A 20,316-nucleotide genomic window follows, 5' to 3' on the forward strand; every position below is an offset into this window, starting at 1 on the left:
CTTAATTCACCAGTAAAGCAGGCCAGCAGCTTTTATAGTCAAGTATTATACAATGACATTATCAGGTTAATGACAAATAGAAAGAGCCAAAGATAAGAACATTTAAAGTACAAGGCTGGGGAAATCGAAAAACAAGCAAAACCACCACCTTTGCTAGAAGAATAAAAGGCTTCTCTTATTGCTCTAATTAAGAGGAAAGAGAAATCAAAGATATGTAAGACTGAAACAAACTTTCATTGAACCCTTCTGTGTTGCAGTCTGTTTTAACATTATCCCACATCTTCCACATGTGGATTTGAAGTCCAGTTTCTTGCAGGCAATACCCAGAGCAGAGGCAACAACTCATAACATGCTAGTTTTCACATCACTGACATCCATTTCTCAATAGTTGAGAGCAGAACTTACCATGGCTGCAACTTGAAGGGTTTCTTTGGCTTTCTCTGCAGCTTCAGACAATCTTTCCATCTCTTTTTCTTCGTTTTCTTTTCTGATGGCTTCCTCTTCCTGAAGTGTTGCTTCCAGCCGTGCTTTGTTATCTATTTTTTCACCTTCAACTTCTGCCACTTTGACTTGAGCCTCTTTGGCCTAAAAATAATGTAAGAAGTCTATAAAAGTCTATATATGTGTATATACATGTATGTCTACATAATGTAAAAATTTTATACATCCTTATTGAGATAGGCAGTACAGGTATGCTAATGGATATAGTTAAACCCCCCCAAAATTACCCTATTTTTGCATTTCTCAGAAAAAGGTGATTCTCCTTCTTCGAAAACGAGAACTTTCCACCCTGAAATCGTACATATTCTTCATTCTCTTTCTCTCAAGACTACCAATAACCTACTCAGATCATTTCTCTTTCTACACAACAACATTAACATTTTTATGTATATGTCTTTATATTGCCCGGAGCATAGATTGTTTTTTACATAAGTAAACAGTGTATTCTAATTCTATTCTTCTTATGCTATTACTGTCTACCATCATGCAATGAAATATTGCCTTATATTTGCTTTACTCTTAGACACCGCCACATATAAGCCAACTTCTTCCGTGTTTGAAGGTCACTCAAATAAACCTCTCCATGGTTCAGCTTTTCGAGAAAAGAAAGGAACCAAGAAGAACATCTACTTCTCAGAATGGATTTGCAGTGATGATACTGAAAGCTGGTTACAGACTATGTACATCAATACTTACAACACTCTCTGGTAGTGTCTGAAGTGTTGTTTTAAGCTGATCAGCTGGAGAAAGGGTATCTGGAAGATACATGGCTCTGGATAAAATAAGCAACGAAGTAGGGATTTCCTGGTTCAGGTGCAGATCTAACCACTATAAATGCAATACATAAAACAAATCTTCAACTTCTGGATTTTTTTCTTTTTTTTTTTTACAGATCAAGTCAAGCATACACAAAAAAGTAAATACTTATTTTTTTTACCACTACTTATCAGTCAATATCCTAGCACAGGAACTACAGGCTATAAGCAGCTAAGAATTAGAGCAATTGCATTGAAATATATGAAGAAGTATTTTGTTCGAAGAAGTATTTCAAGAAGTATTGAATGAATATTTGAAAAAGTGTTTTGTTTCACATGCATCTTCCTCTAAACCAGGCAACACCAAAAGACAAAGAACCGATCTACTTGGAGAAAAGTTCTTTACAGAGTAATACAAATAATTAACAAGACAAACTGCCAAAATTGCAAACATATTTCAGAATATGTTTAAGTCTAAGTATCTATTTGCATCATCAAAACATCATGGCCCAGTCAAAAGCCAGAAACCCACTGCTACTACATACTTACACAGTACACATGACAAAAGCTTATTAAGGAGAAAGGCTGTTTTAGCCAAGCCTTTTATGAGAACAGAAGCAAAATGATTTCTCAGAATCATAACAAAAATCAGAGCTAGCAACTGAAGTTACGTCTGTCTATCGTCTTGCAAAAACATACCTGTTTAAGCTGTTCCTTGAGACGCTCCTCTGTCACGCCAAGAGCTCTCATACCTCGGGCACGACAAGCTGCCTGCAGTTCTTTAACAGTCAGGCTATCAACTCCTTCTTCAGCAATCAGCTGCAAAAAGCGTAAAATAAACTTTAACATCTTTAACAGCTCAGAACTGATGAACCATCAATGCACACCCAGAAGCCCATATTTTTACAACGGCCACTAGAGGCTGCTGTGATAACACAAAATAACCTCCACTTTTTAAACAGTGAATATTATACTGTAGTCTTAACAGCTCCATAATGGTAATGTCAATCTCTTTCTAAGCTAATATTTCTATCAGCTCTCTTACAAATTATAGTTCCATAGAAATGCTTTTCTTTGTAACATAATTACTTTCATCGTAATTAATGGTAGATTAAAAAAAGGTCAGCTTTTTCTTTACAAATAAGGACACTTCTGTTTTTAAGCTCTTCAAGTGTTTTCATTCTAAGTTAGCTTAAAAATAAGACAATTAAGACAAAAAAGGAAAATGCCTAGAAAGATACATATATCCACACACTCTCATTAGTCTTATATGTCAAAATTATTAACCAGTGCCTGTTTAGAATGACTCACTTTGTCATCTGCTTTTATGCTTCTCAACCTCATAGTCAGCTGGAAGCGGAGAAAGTTATTTGTCCCAATTGACTGAAGTTCCAACAATTTACAAAGTGCCACTAACTGAGGCCTGGTTAGATTGTCCAGAGTCAACTCATCTTCAAACAGTTTAGAGAACCTTAAGATCTCCTCATTACTGGGTCTTTCACCAGTTTCCCTGATCTGTAAGAAAAAACACACACACATAAAGCTTTTCAAAGCAAATGTTACAGTTGGGCATTATTTTGAACAATAAAAATATTCTCCTCATTTGTCAAGTACTTTGCATCAGTTTGGGGATCGGAAATAGGACACGAGGAAGACATGAAAGGAATTTAAAAGAACAACAGCTTATTTACTATAAAAGGCAAAAGAATTGATGGTGTTGATAGTTTCCAACAACATTGCATAATATACTTAAGATAAAATTAACAACAACAAAAATTAGATGCATCTGTGTACTAATCAGCAGGTCCATCTGAGTTGGCACTGTCATGAGATACCTCAAAAAAAAAAAAGTGTATCTGAGCAAACAATTGCTACAGAGGTCACACTGGCAAGTATACTTTCTGGTACCATATTTACTAAACATAAAAGCACATTAAAAGCATCGCCCTGTGAACATAAATTGAGAAATATGTCCAATGACAAAAATTTTGCAACGTTGGTGTCCCTATGAAAGACGGATTTGGACACTTACCTACCTACATTCTCTCCACAACCACATTTGTTACAATACTATTCTGCTTCCAGTTCCTAGCTGTTCTGCAGCATCTCAGTGCAAATGCACTTATACTTGAAGTTATTCCAAAGTATAAGCCACTATTTGGGAAAGGACTCTGCATCCTTCTTGATGGAAGGTTCTATGTAACTGCTTGTACAAATGCAAAGTTAAGCTTTTAAGTTATTTGTTGTCAAATGGCACTTCACAGTAATTAAATCCAAATACTGGAAGCAGAAATAACAGTTCAAAGAAGCAGAAAAAAAACCCCATTCCCTAGTCTCATCAGGTCATAGTAAAACATTATCACCTGTATAAATGTTGATTTTTCTATTTTAAGTATACCATCAAGTGCTTATTAGTAATATTACTGAATGCAAAATCTATAGAACTTAACAATGAAGTACTCCCAGTCACTTAATACCTTCAGTCTCAACAGTAAGTACGTAGATATCCAAAAAACAATTTTCCCAATCCCTCTACCTTTTTTGAAGTCCCGTAAAGAAAACATAAGCTAAGTGACATCATGTACAGTCTGAAAACCTAACATTACCTATACAGCCTGATTTATTATGTCTACCTGTTTTACTTGCCAACTCAAATCTTTTAGTGAACAGCTACCGAGTACAGGAAAAGGTAAAAATTTGGAAGACAAGATGGGCTTGAGTCCATTAACCTCCAGGATACTTGTGTAGCAGAGAAACCAACTCAGAGAAAGAAAGGTCAAAGGCTTGTTGTTCTACTTCACCAGCTCCTTCACTACAGGAGCCAAAAATGGAACCTTAAAAATACAGAAAGTATCTTCTTCCTTATTTAAAGCTGAATTTTGGCAGAGCCAAGCATATGTTTCCTGAGAGTACAAACTGAAACTTTCTAGTACATCACTAGCTACAAAGCAACACAGACAAATTCTGGAATTCTGCAGCAAGCATGTTAAGCCTGTAATCAATGGTTCTTGCAGCATCAAATAATATCACTGCAGAAGCAGCTATAAAAGAACAGCAAAAAGGTGGGAAACATTTAAGTTTCTTCTTGCTCTGACATTTATTATCTAGTACAGTGAAAGGAGATCAATAAAGTTTGTCTCCATGGCACAAATGAGAAATATATAGCTGTAAAAAGCACACCCACATGTAAGAAATGCAGGGCTCGAAACTTCTTTTTAGTCATCAGAGGAACTTGGGACTTCCTCCAGCAAATGTGGAGGATACGTCATTTATTTCCACAGAAATTAACCGCCAAATGTAAATTCTCAGTAGCAGTTCTTTCAGAAGAAAATGAAATGTTCCAAACGTGAAGCATGGCAGTGGCATGCTCCCAGAGTCTGCAGTGTCAGTGCTTCAGCTACTAACTGCTGTAACTAACCATTTAAAATTTTCTGCAGATGAAAAAGAACTGAAACAGATGATTGCATAGAAGCTTCAAAGTACATGGACTGCAAGCAGATACCAAATGGCACAGCTTGCCAATATCATTTTCTGAGGTAACCTACGCGGCACTATCAACATAATCTTATTACCCCACCCTTTAAAACTTTATTCTCAGCACTGACAAGCAGGAAAAGCTCAAGCTAGCTGCCAGGACTTGTAAAGTTCAGGTCTGAAATCCCCAGGCTTATGTGCCTTTTTCTGTACAAATACATACTCTCCCCAAAGGAGGGGACTACACTCTTCCTTTCAACAAAGCACCTGGTGACTGTTGTTGGCTCCATCTCTTACCCAACAGCCCCACAATTAAGAGAAATCAGAAGTGTGAGCTTCTGACTGAAATAAATGCTATTCTGAGAAGATTTAAGAAGGTATTTTTCATCTCTCCAGGGAATACCTTACCCTTACCTACAACTTGGTGAAAGGAAACACTGTCAAACCTAAAGGCCATCAACGTAGGAGGCAGATATCTGACATTTAGTCTGTGTCAGCAACTGCTTGTGAATAGAGAAATTTCGTACCAAACACAGCACTCACATTCTAGCAAAACCCCAGATTATACCACACTCTAGTCAGTACCCAAAAGGATTTCAGCAGAAGAGCAGCCATGCATTTAAAAACTGTTTTTATAAGCGGAATTACACTTGACAAAAAAATTTTACTTTTCCCCCACTAAGTTTTAATCAGTTAATTAGGGAAGAACTTCTTTTTCCCACTTTTTACACCCAATTTTCAAAAAAAGAGGTCAAAAACTACATAAGTAATCACTGAGCGCGTAATCTTCTTGATGTTAGAATTAACTCATTAACAAAATAAGAGAACGAGAAGCGAATGAGCAGAAATATACTGCTTCTAGAATCAAACACAGAGTGAAAGTACCAGGTAGACTACCAAAGCTAAGAAAAGTAAAAATTCAGCACACTTAAGTATTACTTGCAAAAAAGAAATCTATCCTAAAAAAAAAATTACATCCTGCTACTTCAAATCTAACAGAATAAAGGTATCTGACAATTACCATAGACCAAACAAAACACCAAGCTATTTTTTTGGTAGGAAGAGAAAATGTATTTTTTTTAAATTTTTACCTTTTGAAAAAACGTTGAAAAATCTTTTGTAACATTTCCTTTGGCTGCTTTATTTTTTAAGGCCATCTCCTCAATCGTGTCTTGAAGGAATTTAGCCAATTCAAGCTTTACTCTCAATTCTTTCTTCAATCTTTCCTCCTGTTAAAGAAATATTTGGGTTTAAAAGTTCTTTCCAGAAATATGCACACTAAATGCCACTTCTGCTGCCCCCAGACAAGTTATGTGGAGTACTTCTGAACTTCTGCTGTAACACACACATCACAAGAAGACATTCACTATTACCAAAGATCCCCAAACCTGAACTGAAAAATAGGTTGATCAGCTCAAAGCTCCATGAAGCATGAGATGCAATGCCAACAGAGTGAAGTGCAGCATGAGTGGCCTCACCTGCTAAAACTAACATGCACCCTCTGAATTAGAAACAAATAAATATAAACTAACCAACTTTGGTTTGGGTAATTCCCAACTCTTGTACCCAGCACAGAAATCCTACACTACATCTCATCCAAACAAAGAGGAATTTATCACAGAACTAGAAATTAATGGTTACTTAGATCCAAGTATGCAATCATGATTGATCATATCTGTGACTGACTGGGAGCTTACTATGTACGAACCTCATGTTAAGTATTTTGTGCTCTGAAAGTGAAAACTTTTCGGGCTTTTTGGTTTGTTTTTACAAAGCTCTAAACAATTCCCAGAAACGTTAACTAAAAGAAATAAAGTTTAAACAAAACAATGTATCAGAAGCTTTTTAAATATTTAGTATACCTACAAAAAAACTTGCATCAAGAATAAGGACTACAAATGTTAAAACAAAGTCTGCCCATTTTAATACAAGCTAGAAAAAGAGTTTCAGAGCTTTCATTTCTGCTTTGTAAGGGTCATAGAAAATGGAGATAAGGATAGCGGAAAAAGAGAAGCTTACAGCCCTGACAGCTAAGCACCTGCGCATATAAAAAGGTAAATCAGGGTGGCACTGTTTCACTATTAGATGTTAACAGCCAGATCATCAAACAACATACAGAAAGACAAACGCATTCCCCAAATACCAAATTTCTTCTTCTAATTTCTGATTTCTTTCTTTACCAAAGAAAGTTCTATTTTTTTCAAAACATATTACTGGATTATAAATTCAGACCTGCTTACCTTTTTAGACTTTGTCTCAAATGTAGAGGGAAGCATATTAGGGAACAACTTAAGAGCTACTGGAAGCAAAAATTCCATAAATGGGACAACAAGAAAAACTAGGAAAGGGACCAAGCGGAAAAGATCGGCACATATTCGAAGAAACTGGAAGGGGGGAAAAAAAGAAAAAATGTATTGAGAAGCAAGATTTTATAAATTTAAAAAATACTTGACATGATCATCCACATTATCATTCAAGCACACATACATATATTTGCTATAAAGGAAGTTTAAAATAACACAGAAAAAGGATGTGACAAAGTCAGTTTTTAGTATCTTTTTCTTCAAGTTGCTATATACTACAGAGTGCTGAGTTTCACCAGTTTTCAACACTATGGAAAGTATTTCAAAAGCCTCACTGTGTCTCAATAGGATTATTGAACAAGTATCTCATTTAAACCTCTTAAAAGCACCTGAAAACAGGAGGTGGTCATTTGTTGTCCTTAAAGCTGCTTAACTTCTTTTATTCATCTTTATTTGCGCTCCACCACTTCTCGCATGCATGAGCTACTATGGACTAAGTAATCAAGAATAAAATGAAAGATCCCTCCCCCTCTGCCTCATCACAATTGTAATGCACATTTAAATCCAGGGTAATGAGCCCAGCTTGGTAGATTCTTTTTTTTTTTTTTAAATCACTGCTTTTCTAGAGCAGTAATCCTCTGAAGCAAGCTGATGCATTAGTTACTGAATCTTGAACTGCATAAAATAAATATTGTCCTTCTGATTTCTGTACACCCAAAAATGTATATATTAGGCTGTACAGTCTACAACCAAATCTTTCAGTATGTGTTGGAAGCTTCATAACTTGGTTTATATCAGGGAGTGCAGATCTTGCTTGACTCTACCTCATTTTACACAGCAAATAACCAGTTATTGGAATTAATGCCAATTCCTAAATCAGAGACTGAAGGTCAGACGTACACTACAGTACACTACTGCCACAGCACTGCCATGCAACATCATGATTTGATAAACACAGCTATGATTGGCAAAAACTAGCAACATAAATGTTTTTACACAAGTAAACGCATGCTTCCCCCTCCATCCCCTCCCCACAGCTCATGCCAACCCAGGGGAACGGCAGCAACAACCAGTATAGATTGCACGTCGCTAAGACTGCTTTGCTAGAATACAGAACCAGTAAAACTTTAATCATAATTTTCTTAGCCTAAAACCAGCTAAAATTTTAAATACAGTTTGAGGAACGCACAAACTCCACAGATCCAAAGTTCGACATTTTTCTTTGTGTATAAAAAATTCAGTTTCCCAGAAGGGATGCTTTGGTCCATTGTTTACAGACTCAAAGATGTTTTCATTCGTTACAACAATAGAAGATAAATGACTACCAGAGAGTTCAAAAAGATGTAAGAAAGTTTGGAAGAAAATTTTAAGTCAGAAAAACAAGTACATTTTCCCTAAAAAAAAAAACCTCAAAAAATTCTACAGAGTGCAATACAGAGTTCTTATTTCTGCCCAGTATCTATTTTTAGATGGCGTGTGCAAGTATTTGTACAAGGCAAAATCCATATCTAACGAAGCAGTTTTACAACTGGATTAAGCTAATGCTAACCTGAGATAATGTATAAAGAGTCATGAATGCACACTAGCAGTCACAATGTGAAGGTACACCATTGACCCAGCTAAAACTAACCCATAAATACATACACAGACAAGCGAAAAAGGATCAGCACAAACCAAGAGGGTGGGGGGAGGTGTCGGAAAACGTGATTTGAGCACCGAGCAGCACTGGGCTTTTTCACAGCAGCTCCGTCCTGGATCAGCTTACATAAATCATGAAACTGCACCCTCCACTAACTCAAGGAAAACAACCTTGCACAGGAACCTAATACAATAGTGCATGATTACATACACATTATTTAGCAGCACAGCATGTGACTACTCTGTATCTGCTGCTACAATTAATCTATTCCACTTTTCCCTCCTCTGCAGGGCTGAAGAGTTTGTAAAGCTGATATACTTGCCACAAACTCCATAGTGTTTGCCACCTCACTTCTGTGTCCTGAACCGTCCTGATGTAGGAAGCAGCACTAGAGCAATTAGTTTTTAACAGCCAGTATCACATTTTGCATGTTTTACTTCTTCCTGCCTTCTCTCCTAAGTGTAGATAAGTAATCCGGTTGAATCCAAACCCCACCAGCAATTGTACAAGCAGAATTTTGGAACTGACTTTTGGTTTACATAAGCAATAGCTCTCTTGCATTAGCCATGCTGCAATTGCTTGTTAATGTGGTTAGATTACTTGGATATCTTTCCATTATTGCCTCCAAAGAGGAAGGAAAGGGCAGGCAGAAATAACTCATTTGTCAGTCTGAGTGAAGATAAGATTTCTCTAGGACTGTCAGTTCATATGCAGTTTAATACATTTAAAGCAGCATGTACTTCAAATTTTTTTTTTTTAAAGTTCAGGAGCAACTTTTGCAAAGTTGTAGCTAATCTGGCATCAAAGTTTTAAGACTTCTTTAAATCAGTCAATACTACAATTTAAGGCTGAACTGATAAAAAATGAACTGTGTTGAAACAAACTTAAAATAAAGTTTAAAAAAAGCACATCTAAAGGGTTTTGTTCAGCTGTGGGCTGGTTTGCTTTTCACTGACCCTGGGTTCTAAGCCTACTGTAACTCCGTTCAAGAGACAGGATGTCCTCTACCTCCATATAAAGAAAACACAAAACCTAGATTGAGAAAATAACATTACTGTAGTTCTTAAAACTATTTTCTCTACATCTTCTACCTGGATTACACGCATACAGACACGCACATACATCATGAGATAAGAGACAGGCTACATCAACGTAAACACTAATTTATACCTGCACAATAAATTTCTGTTTTATTTAAAATAAGGGATTTGATTCTGAAATTGCACATCTGCACAAAAAAAAGAATTCAGGAAGGCCAAATGCCAGACTGCTACGTAAATATAAGAAAGACAGCTCTATCATCACCAGATGACAAAACTAAATGGCAATCAAATGAATAAATCCATCTATTGATGGAATAATGCACACGTGTCCGAAGATAACATATTACTTCTAAAGGTTCATGGCTTCTAGAATACAGTCCTGATCTTTCAGCAGAAATATTTCCATGATACCCGTATTTTACTGTGTTTGTATAATTTCTCAGAAGTATGGCTCAGTGAACATGAAACAGGCAGGAAAACCAATGGTTCCAGTCTTGCCCTCCGGAGGATTTCTGATTCTGTTTTAAACCACAAATTAATTTGTCTCACTTGGTTTTCCAAGTTTTCCAAAGCTCTCAATAAGCCAGCACAAGCCAGAACTGCCACTTCAAGAAGTCCTGTGGTCCTCATTCCCCTCGTATCCTCAGTTACTCTTTCTTGGCACTACATAATCCCCTTTCTTACATCAGCACAGACTTATATTTATTGCTGAGCAATGTTTCAGCTGGATCAGCTGCCAAACATACTCTTGTACCAGCATAAGGAAGAGGGCAAAAATAAGTAGCACGAAGATGCTGAGACCACATACCATCAACCCATACTATTGTAGACAGAGACCAAATGTAATCACAGATGAAAACTACTACATGTACATTTAACAATTTTTGTTATTTGGCTAATCTTGCGAGTTTAGGAAAACAACTTTTGCATACTGCATTAAGATGTGACGGTTTTTAATTACACATGAAAATGTTTCCCTGGTTTTGGCTGGGATAGAGTTAATTTTCTTCCTAGTAGCTGGTGCAGTGCTGTGTTTTGGATTTAGTATGAGAAGAATGTTGATAACACACTGATGTTTTAGTTGTTGCTAAGTCACACTTACGCTACTTAAGGACTTTTCAGCTTCCCATGCTCTGCCAGGTGCACAAGAAGCTGGGAGGGAGCACAGCCAGGACAGCTGACCCAACTGGCCAATGGGGTATTCCATACCATATGACGACATGCTCAGTATATAAACTGGGGGTTGGTCGGGGAGGGGCGATCACTGCTTGGGGATGGGCTGGGCATCGGTCGGCAGGTGGTAAGCAACTGCATTGTGTGTCACTCATTTTGTATATTCTACCATTATTACTATTATTATTATTATTTTCCCTTCCTTTTCTGTTCTATTAAACTGTCTTTATCTCAATACACAAATTTTACTTTTATTCCCCAATTCTCTTCCCCATCGCTCTGGGATGGGGGGGTAGTGAGCAAGCAGCTGTGTGGTGTTTGGCTGCCTGCCGGCTTAAACCACAACAATGTTCAACTATGTACCAAATTTTATCAGGAAATGATTAAAACAATGAGCAAATATTCGTATTTTTGATCATTTAACAGAATTTTTGAAGGCAGACATGTGAACCTAACACATTGCGTGTACAGTGCACAAACTGCAGAGAACCAGACCATGATTGCAAGCAGCACTATTCACCCCTGCTGCCAGAGTACATACATTTTTCACTCTCCAACGTTTCTTCCAGCACATTTTTTTTCAGCAACAGCTGAAACGCTTTTCTTTTTTTTAAAAGGCAGGACGACAGATTTGAATATTATATCTGTATAAACTGCTTAAACATTTTGTCTTTAAAAACAGTTAAATGAGAACTACTAAATCAGCATGTTTGATATATTGCTAATGAACTGATGAAGTTTAATACCAACAGATTCTTTAAAAAAAATTTTTTTAAACTATACCAGTTTTAAAACAGCTTATTATTTTGCAGTCTTTCCATATATGAGCTCACATCAAATGTTTTTAAATATCCATATATCTTTTAATTCTAGTTGAATAAGCATATTTACTTCATCCACAAACTGAAATTACTATTGAAATGCATGTACATTATCCTAATTTGAAAGCACTCTCATTTTGCACTCCAGATTTCAACTCCATCCCCTGCTTTCTTTAAAATTATCAGTTTTCACAGTTTCATAAATGTAAGCCACATGCCATGAAGAAAAACAAAAGTATAAACCAAAAACTTTCCTCAAACTACCTTCTTTGGACTAAACTTATCTCACAAATATATTTGTAACTGAGATAGTACTAATATCTGGTTATCAATCATGCTTCTTTTCCTGTTTAAAAAAACCCAAAAAACAGAATTGGCACAAATCCAACCTTTACTGGAAGTGTTCTCCCTCTATTTTTCCAGCTGTAGTGAAAAAGCAGAGAAAGTGACTATGTACACACATGTAACACATGGATGGGAACTTAGGAACAAACCACAACTGCTGTCCACATGACAGAACAGAAGAATCCTCTGCTGTTCCAGCTAGAAAATACCAAATTTATCTTCAATAATGGGGAACAAGACTAAAATGTTTTGGAGTCAAATCCAAAATTTTTAGTGTCCACATAGGGACGAGGAGGGAAATACACCTAGCAATTTTAATTCTAGGAACAGAAGACAACAGAAAGAACCAACTCGGTTCAAATAAAATGGAGCAATCGCTAAGGATACTCAAACGAAATTGGTATTTACTCAGTACCTGTCTCCGTTCTCGACGAGACAAAGTGTTTCCATGAAGTATGCGCCAGAGCATCCTTGCAGCTATTTTTGTGTCAATCCACAGTAATCGAAAACCATGGTAATAGTGCTTCAGTTCGTCCACAATCCTCTGTCCGATAGATTTTTTCACAACTTCCACTTCTGTTGGACTATATACAGGACCTCCTTCTTCCAACTTCTTGTTTTTGTCCTTTAAGGACTTCAGTGACTTTTCAACTATGGAGTCATCTTGAAGGGGACGTGAAGAATGCCACCATCTAACTGGAAGATAGTGGGGACCTAAAACACCCATGGTTGCTAGTGGCGTCCATGAGCCAGAAGAGCTCGTAAGAGTAAAGTATATCTGTTCAGATCCTTTAGTCCAACAACAGTAGCGATCTTTTTTGGAGTATGCGTAAACAGGAGGGACACTAGTGCAATATTTAAAGTGTACAGTCCTTCAGAAGAAAAAAAGCATTCAAGAATTAGCAATAGATCATAAGCTATTTATGTATATCTGTATAGTTATATAAATATATGTTTTTACAAAATGCATCATTTGAGAAATATCTACTGCGTATTTAAGAAAAAAACCCAAACCTGTGACTCTCAAGATCAGGATGTCTATACCTGAAAAGAACGCTTGGCTGTACATCATGACAAAAAATAACCTGCAGGGAATTTTCCATTAAACAACTTTGAAAAGGTAGCTTATTTTACTACTAAAGAGAAGCAACGAGAAGTGCTTTCCATTTAGAAAGCTACATTTGAAAATAAATCTGTAAATCCACAAGTAACATAAAGCCCCTTCTATTACTTCTCCTGTTTGAACAAAACAGTCGAGGAAAAAACACAAGCTGTAGACTTGGGACAGGTGCTGAGTTAGAGGAAGAGAATTAGTATCAGAGAAATCCGATTTCATTAGAGTTCCTCTTTTACTAACTCCATGCATCTAGTTTTCCTTTTTCAGCAGAAACTTTATGCACAAACTTCCAGCATGGTACTGAGCTGGGGCACACAGAACCAACACTCTTCTATCTTATTCAGAATTTTGTTCTTTAATTAAATGTAAACTGAAGTTAGAAGGAAAGCATTGCTCAAACATCCCAAACACTCATTATGCACACAGAAGCACTACTCATTATAGTAGGATTGTACATACTTTTATAAAAGGATATGACAAACTTAAAATAGTAGATAGAATATTTTATATAAACGAGTTCCATTAGGTGTCCCTCAAACTGAAATGCATTAAGTCATCTACAGGAGAGAAATGACTGGGGTGTTTCTTCACTGAGCCCTTGTACTACCAAAACAAAATCAGAATGTGTATTTGTCTTCAGTCAATGAGCAGAAAATAGGTGCAAGTGGGTCTACAGCTCTGAGTAACACTTTAAGGAAAAAAAAGGTTTATTGAACACGTATAAGTATTAGCCTCACTCACTCAATTTTCAGCCAGAAGTACTTTATAAACTTAATTATCACATGCATCCAATGAATTTTAAATTACTTCAATGGTTTTATCCATTTAATGTTATTCAAATAGAGCTTTATACAACAAAATTTACTGAAGTATTACTTTTAAAGACACATGATTATTTTCTAGTTTAAACTAAAGTTTTAAGCATCTGACCATTCACTGGTCAGATGACTGCTACACAAAACATTTTCTTGATGTAGAAAACTACACACTTGCACAGATATTAACTAATGAGAATTATGGTTCCTTTAAGAAAATAAAGTACATATTCAAAACCACATTAAAACACTTGCATAAATCAATTCATCCTAACTCTAAGTCATTTCTCAAAAGCAGAGTTCCAGGCCTACAAACCAAGTTCCACCTACATACATCTACATTCTTCTGCATGCAGAGAGGAAGGGAGCTCTGCCAGCAGAACTGGTTCTGAATCTGCAGGGGAAAAAAGTTTCACAAGAAACGTGCCTCTTTGTACACACTTTCACTAGGAGGATGTCAGACATAGAACTTCTATCCCAAGCTGTCCTCAGTACTTGTATCATTAGAGTCCCTTGCTTTTGGATCTGGGTCACGTGGGCCACGGGCACTAGTTTGTTTTATTTTATGCAGCAACATTACATTAACAGCAGCTTTTGGTAAAAAAAACAACTTCTCAAAAGAATAACAAGAATTTCTGTCCAATATTCTGCTGCTCATATAACAGACTTAAAACTGTAAGTTTCCATTTTTTCAAGAGAGAGGCCCCATATAATAATCTACTAAAAAGCAAATGGAGATTTTAAAATGTTTTATTATTTTATGTATTAAAAAAAACCTCTCATAATTAATTATACAGTAAGTGATATAGAACTAACATGACTAAAAAAGAAAGGAATTACTTTGTTTCTTATCAGAGGGCTATGTCTAGAGACACATCCTTATGTTAAAATGGAAACTTAGGAAACTGAAAAATAGTCACTGTTTCCTGAGCAGTTAGACTGTAAATAAACTAGAGAATACATATTTTAACATTCCAAGGAAAGGCGTTAGGAAATTCATATCCACAAGTACGCCTTGCGAGCCAAGTCAGGAACAGAGAATGGTTTCTGCCAACATCCAATTCCTTAAGTTCTGTAAGAGCACACAGCAGCCAGATTTGTTTTCAGAAGAGGACACCATCTCCCAGGAGAGCCTCACCCAAGGCTGTAATATACAGTAAACTACTTTGGTTTAATAAAGATACAACTCAAATGATCTACATTCCTAACTGTCAACTATGTTTTTCAACATGTTTACTCTATGGAACTCCACAGAGAAAGCATGCAAGAAGCCCATGACATCCCGTGATGTCACCTGGAATCACTCAAGAACAAGATTAATATTGTATTGCTTTCACATCGTAAGTGCAACAAAAAGGGAGGAAGTGGGCGGAAAAAAAAAAGATCTCACTTTGCTTCTCCACACACAACCAAGCAGGTGAAGAGAGCAACACTCAGACTTCCTTTAATCTATCAGTAACATAAGCCGAAGTTAATATTTTCACACTTTGTCTAGAAGATTTAAACCTACATTCTATGGTAGTATACTAACTGATGGTTTTGTACAGTTCTGAGTTTAGGAAAAAAGTTCATATTTACTCACATTTTGTTTGCCAGCCTCAGGGATGTACAGCTAAGACATGCCCGATCTCCCAAGTTACCTAGAAAAATACCAATAATTAGCATTAATTCTGAAATTCAGGAAGACATCTATCCATATAGTAAATTGTACACAAATATGTGATTTAAAGGACCGACCTTTACTTAGGAATGGCTACTACTGAAAGCACAAAAAAGATGCTGCTTAACAGCAACTGGACTTCTTTATGGTGCACTGTTTGTAAGCACGTTCACACTTTGGATGATTGTGCATCACAAACAGCCAAGACTGAAGCCCAAATACCTCATCCTATTCCAACACAAGTCAAAGCACATGCCTTGTTCTTCTTAATTCTCTCAATCTATAATGCATATTTATAGGATAAGAAAGAGAAAACAGGTAGGAAGCAATTCTATAACGTGGATGACATCTCCGTAAGCGTTCAAGCAAACCGTTCGTGCATACAGTCGAACTCTGTGGACGTGTGAGGTACTGCTTGCACTTGTTCAATTGCCTGAAGACAGGTTTCCAAGTCCCTCAGACAAGCAACTATACTGCAGAAAAACATCACTGAAAGCAAATGTAATTTTTTAATGGCTCCATGACAACACAGTATTAGATGAGCCAAATGGAGCACTTGGCAAGTGTCTAGGATGATTTTTTTTTTTTAAGCAGAACAACAAAAAAAGTGTGAGTATGAACCTAAACACACTTCACTAGAGAGGCGGAACCACAACACCATTTCAATACATTGCTGTCCATTTTGATTAGCACGACATAAAAATAACTCTATCCCTGGACCTCACTGCAAAGGATACAAATTGTCCCGAAGGGCAAGAGGCTGATCCAAGAAATATGAAAGGTTAGCTTTCCAGCAATCGGCGTGTTCCTCAAAATGAATTTTATTTGAAACGTTAACTCAGAATCAGTCCTAATAATAACTAATAAAGTCCACAAGGAGGACTGACACCTATACAGGCATCCTCTATCCAGGTACAGAGACAAGCAGCATCCATTCTAGCAATAAACTGAGGACACTTTTATCAAATTTATCAAATGATAAATTATATAACTCAGTTCACATGCTTCAGTAAAGGGCCATGTTTGAAAGCCTTCTGACCATCCAATACCATGGAAGCACCATGAAATACGTGAAATGCTACCTAGTGGCTGTACGCAATCTACGATCATGGAAAATCATCTCCAAGCCCACTAGAAAATAAACAATCTCCCTACAAAAATTTTTTAAAAAATCTTGTAACCTAGCTGCAACAACTAAATAGCTAGCCAATACCAAGTACAAAAAGACTCCTGGACAGAACAAAGGAAGAACACATGAGCAAGAGTGCAAATGCCTCTACTCTTTTTGGCCAATCTTTTCAGAATTCACTGTAACCACAACAAAAATTAAAGGCTGGAGTAGGCATGCCATAGCTTGTTTCATCCATCTGGAATCTACTATTTATGGTCAATCCTAAGAGACAGCAGGGTATAAAGGTCATTTTAGAGGTTAGTGATCAACTTTTCCATCATCAAAGCTAAGACATAGCCTAAGCTAAGATGACAGAAGCTGAAGTAGACAGTTCTGAGACATCTGAGAAAATGCAGCACCCAAAGCTGATCATCAAAAGCCTTCTTCAAAATACCCTAATTATTAGAGGAAAACAGATACTTAAAAAATCAGGTAGGGCAATCAGAAGGTATGGAAAGGGGGAGGAGAGGAAAAAAAAGGTAAGTTAACTTATCAAAGAAAAATCTCAATAATCAAGGGACGTCCCATGCTAAGCGGGCTTTGATGGCATTATGAAGTCAAAGGAAAAGGATTTACCCATCCCAAGCTATATCAAACTCTTAACAGTTACTCACTGCCACTGAAAGGAGAGCGAGGGGAAAAACTGTCTCTTTCCGGCTGAAAAATCAAAGCCTTGAGAATCTGTGAAGGCATTCTGATACTCTCCAATATTTACAGAGAGATCAGTAGCTGAATTTCTTGACCCAAGAGTCGACCCATCTCAGAAGGATGTCCCTGACTTTAAGGAACAGCTGAGCAAAGCAGGCAAGTACTCAAAGTCTTGATGGATAAGTCGCAGCACGTTAATCTGTTTCTCTCACTTGAGTGCCAGAAGCACACAAAGACTACGTGCCAAAAATGAGAGACCTACTAGTAGAGGACATCACCTGCTATGGACAGGTCCCCCTAGGACAAAAAGGGATGATCTGGAGATCAAAACTGGCTTGGAGTTTCTTAGCTAAAACTCCGTAACAGCAGGACACTTTTCACTTTGCTTATCTTTATTTTTTTTTTCCCAACCAGACTCATTAATGCTAAGGAAGGGGCCAAAATTCCAAGGTTACAATAAGAAAACACGCTGACTCAAACACTTCTTGTCATACAACCATTCAGAGTGTGAACAGGCACAGAGAAACATCATTTCACCAAAAACTCTGCAAATAACTGTTAATTTCAACTTTGTCCGTTCTGACAACAAGAGCTCTTGCAGTGTTTTGCAGTGTCTGTTCTAATCATGTACCCAAGAGCAACCCAGCCCTGAAGTAAAGTATATACTTTCTTCAGAAAGGAGCAAAGTCCATACTCCTTGCTTCTAGGATAATACAGATATCCAGAAGTGTCTGAACAAGGTTAATGTAGCTTACCATAATCAACACTGTTCATTTAAGAAATCTGCATTAGGATTACTTGGTTCGGAAGTAAGAAAGGCAGTAGTGCCAGAAAAGCTATATGTTAACATATTCCTCATGGAAAAGAAGTCATGAGAAACTTTATTTTTAAATTTAATGAAACTTCAAAAACAAAGTTTTAAATGTAGAATAGCTGTGTACTGTTACTATGTTTAGAGTTTTTTTAAAAGGAAAGGCTAACATGGAGTAAGTCCCTACAGAAGTATAAGCTTGCAGTACTTAACAGCTTGATCTTTACGGGAAGAACATTTAGGATTCTTAGAAGCACTTAGCTTTACATTAATCTTAGACTACTTACATGTAAAGCAAAGAAGATGAGCTAAGTAAAGTGAAATACTATACAAAACATTACACTATAGAATAATGTGTTAATAACAGATTAACGCTCCAATTAAAAGCATTGATTGTATCATAAGCATAGTCAATCACAGCACACAAATGATTCGATTCTATCACAGTATTTCAGCAAATGAGAATTTTCATGTGTAAGATTTATAACACGCAAAAATGTAGCAATCATTAGCATTTCTTCTTATGCTATGCCACAAGAAGAATCAAAGCTCCCATCTAATTTGTTGTATATGGATTGTTTCTTCCCTGTTTTAAATAAACTGGATGGCTAAGATACCCCAGCTTTTTGTTCAGGTCACTGTACAAGCTCAGCCTAAATAAATGTCTTTACAACAGTAGCCAGAAAAACATCAACTAGAACAAGCTACCATACTTAAGTGATTACTGGTAACCAAGAAGTTAGGTTGTTTATCAAAATGAACAAGCATCCATATGGTTGATCAGGTTTGCCAGAATCTGAATGTGCAGATACCCAGTTCTCACTGACAGCACTTAAGCGGCAGGTCAGGGCTCAGTGTCAGTGACAAACCGCTGCCTGTTCAGCTTTCACTCATTCCTCGTTAAACCCCTGCCATTCCAACTCATGGATGTAAAAAGCAACCACAGGCCTCACGTACGTCACAAGTTATCAGCTGTTTCATGTCATTAAACTCCACCACCCAAATTATCTTCACTATTAATGGAAACAGTATCACGCACTGCATTTCGTTTTTATTCTCCCAAGTTTTCAAAGCCACTTGGGAAAAGGCAAATTCACATTTCCTTCCCAATATTGACTAAGAAAATAACCTCACGTACTTTCTTAAAGGGTATTAAGAAGCGTGTAACTAGCGACAACACTTCACAGCCAAGCTATACCGAGAACAAGGCAGGCAGGACTGAAACATAGTAACGTCCTCCTGTACCTTAACAAAAAACACACGGTTTTTTCTTCCTCGGCCAGCTGGCATTTAAGAGATGCATGTGTCCTAACGGCCATCAGGGGAAAGCATCCCCTCAGACCACCCTGGCAGCGAAGCAAAGGCGAGGAGACGAGCTGCCCATCCCCGGCCACGGCAGCCAGGGAGCGAGGGCCCCGCTGCCGAGCCCACGGCAGCTCCCCGCGGGAGGAGCAGCGGGAGGTGGCCGAGGGCGGTAGGGGAGAAGCGCCGTGCCCAGCCCCGGCACTGCTGACGCCGGCTCTGGAGGACGGCACGGCGAGGCCCCGCTGCTGCCCTTCCCTCCCGCAATGACCTCTCCGCCCACACCGGGAGCCCCCAGGCGTCGTCGCCGCCTCCGCCCGCCCTCCCTTCCCCCCCCCGCTCCGGGCCTGCAGCGCCGCCGGCAGCACAGGCCTCGCGGGCCGGGCGGCAGCACCGCACCCCAGTGCCGGGCCGGGCCGCGGGGCGGTTGCGGTTGCGCTTCCCTCCCCGCCGCCAGAGCCGCCTGACGGCCCGCGGGGAGCCTCACCCAGCTGGGGCTGGCGGCGCAGCGCTCGGGGCAGGCGGCAGGCCCGCCGGCCGCAGGTCTGTAGCAGCATGGACGCCATCTTGGCGCTCGCGTGCGGCTGGGCGGCGGGCTAGCAGCGGCGGCGGGCTCCGAGCCTGCTCATGTCCCGCCGCCCGGGCCCCGCGCTGCGATCCCCACACGCCCAGCAGCGCCGATCGGCGACCGCCGGGGGCATTTGCATAGCGCCGCCCCGCAGAACTGGGCACGCCGGG

At 38.4% G+C, this 20,316-nt stretch overlaps 1 protein-coding gene across 3 annotated transcripts in view; it reads right to left on the reverse strand.

Annotated features, from left to right (window-relative positions):
- LETM1 (leucine zipper and EF-hand containing transmembrane protein 1) overlaps window positions 1-20,256 on the reverse strand; it is a 36,173-nt gene extending 15,917 nt beyond the window's left edge. Inside the window, exons 1-9 of one of the 3 annotated variants that reach the window (XM_075148548.1) lie at window positions 20,066-20,256; window positions 15,569-15,626; window positions 12,470-12,926; window positions 6,971-7,114; window positions 5,822-5,959; window positions 2,568-2,771; window positions 1,956-2,075; window positions 1,198-1,329; window positions 406-585 (exon numbers count right to left, since the gene is read on the reverse strand). In XM_075148548.1, coding sequence (XP_075004649.1) covers window positions 406-585; window positions 1,198-1,329; window positions 1,956-2,075; window positions 2,568-2,771; window positions 5,822-5,959; window positions 6,971-7,114; window positions 12,470-12,926; window positions 15,569-15,626; window positions 20,066-20,144 — 1,512 coding nt within the window. In that variant the 5' untranslated portion in view covers window positions 20,145-20,256. The remainder of the gene's footprint in view (window positions 1-405; window positions 586-1,197; window positions 1,330-1,955; window positions 2,076-2,567; window positions 2,772-5,821; window positions 5,960-6,970; window positions 7,115-12,469; window positions 12,927-15,568; window positions 15,627-20,065) is intronic. The other 2 variants (XM_075148549.1, XM_075148550.1) reach the window with 2 other exon arrangements.
- Window positions 20,257-20,316: the final 60 nt, after the last annotated feature.

Source organism: Calonectris borealis, chromosome 4, assembly GCF_964195595.1.
Source record: "Calonectris borealis chromosome 4, bCalBor7.hap1.2, whole genome shotgun sequence".
In the NCBI taxonomy this organism is placed as follows: domain Eukaryota; kingdom Metazoa; phylum Chordata; class Aves; order Procellariiformes; family Procellariidae; genus Calonectris; species Calonectris borealis.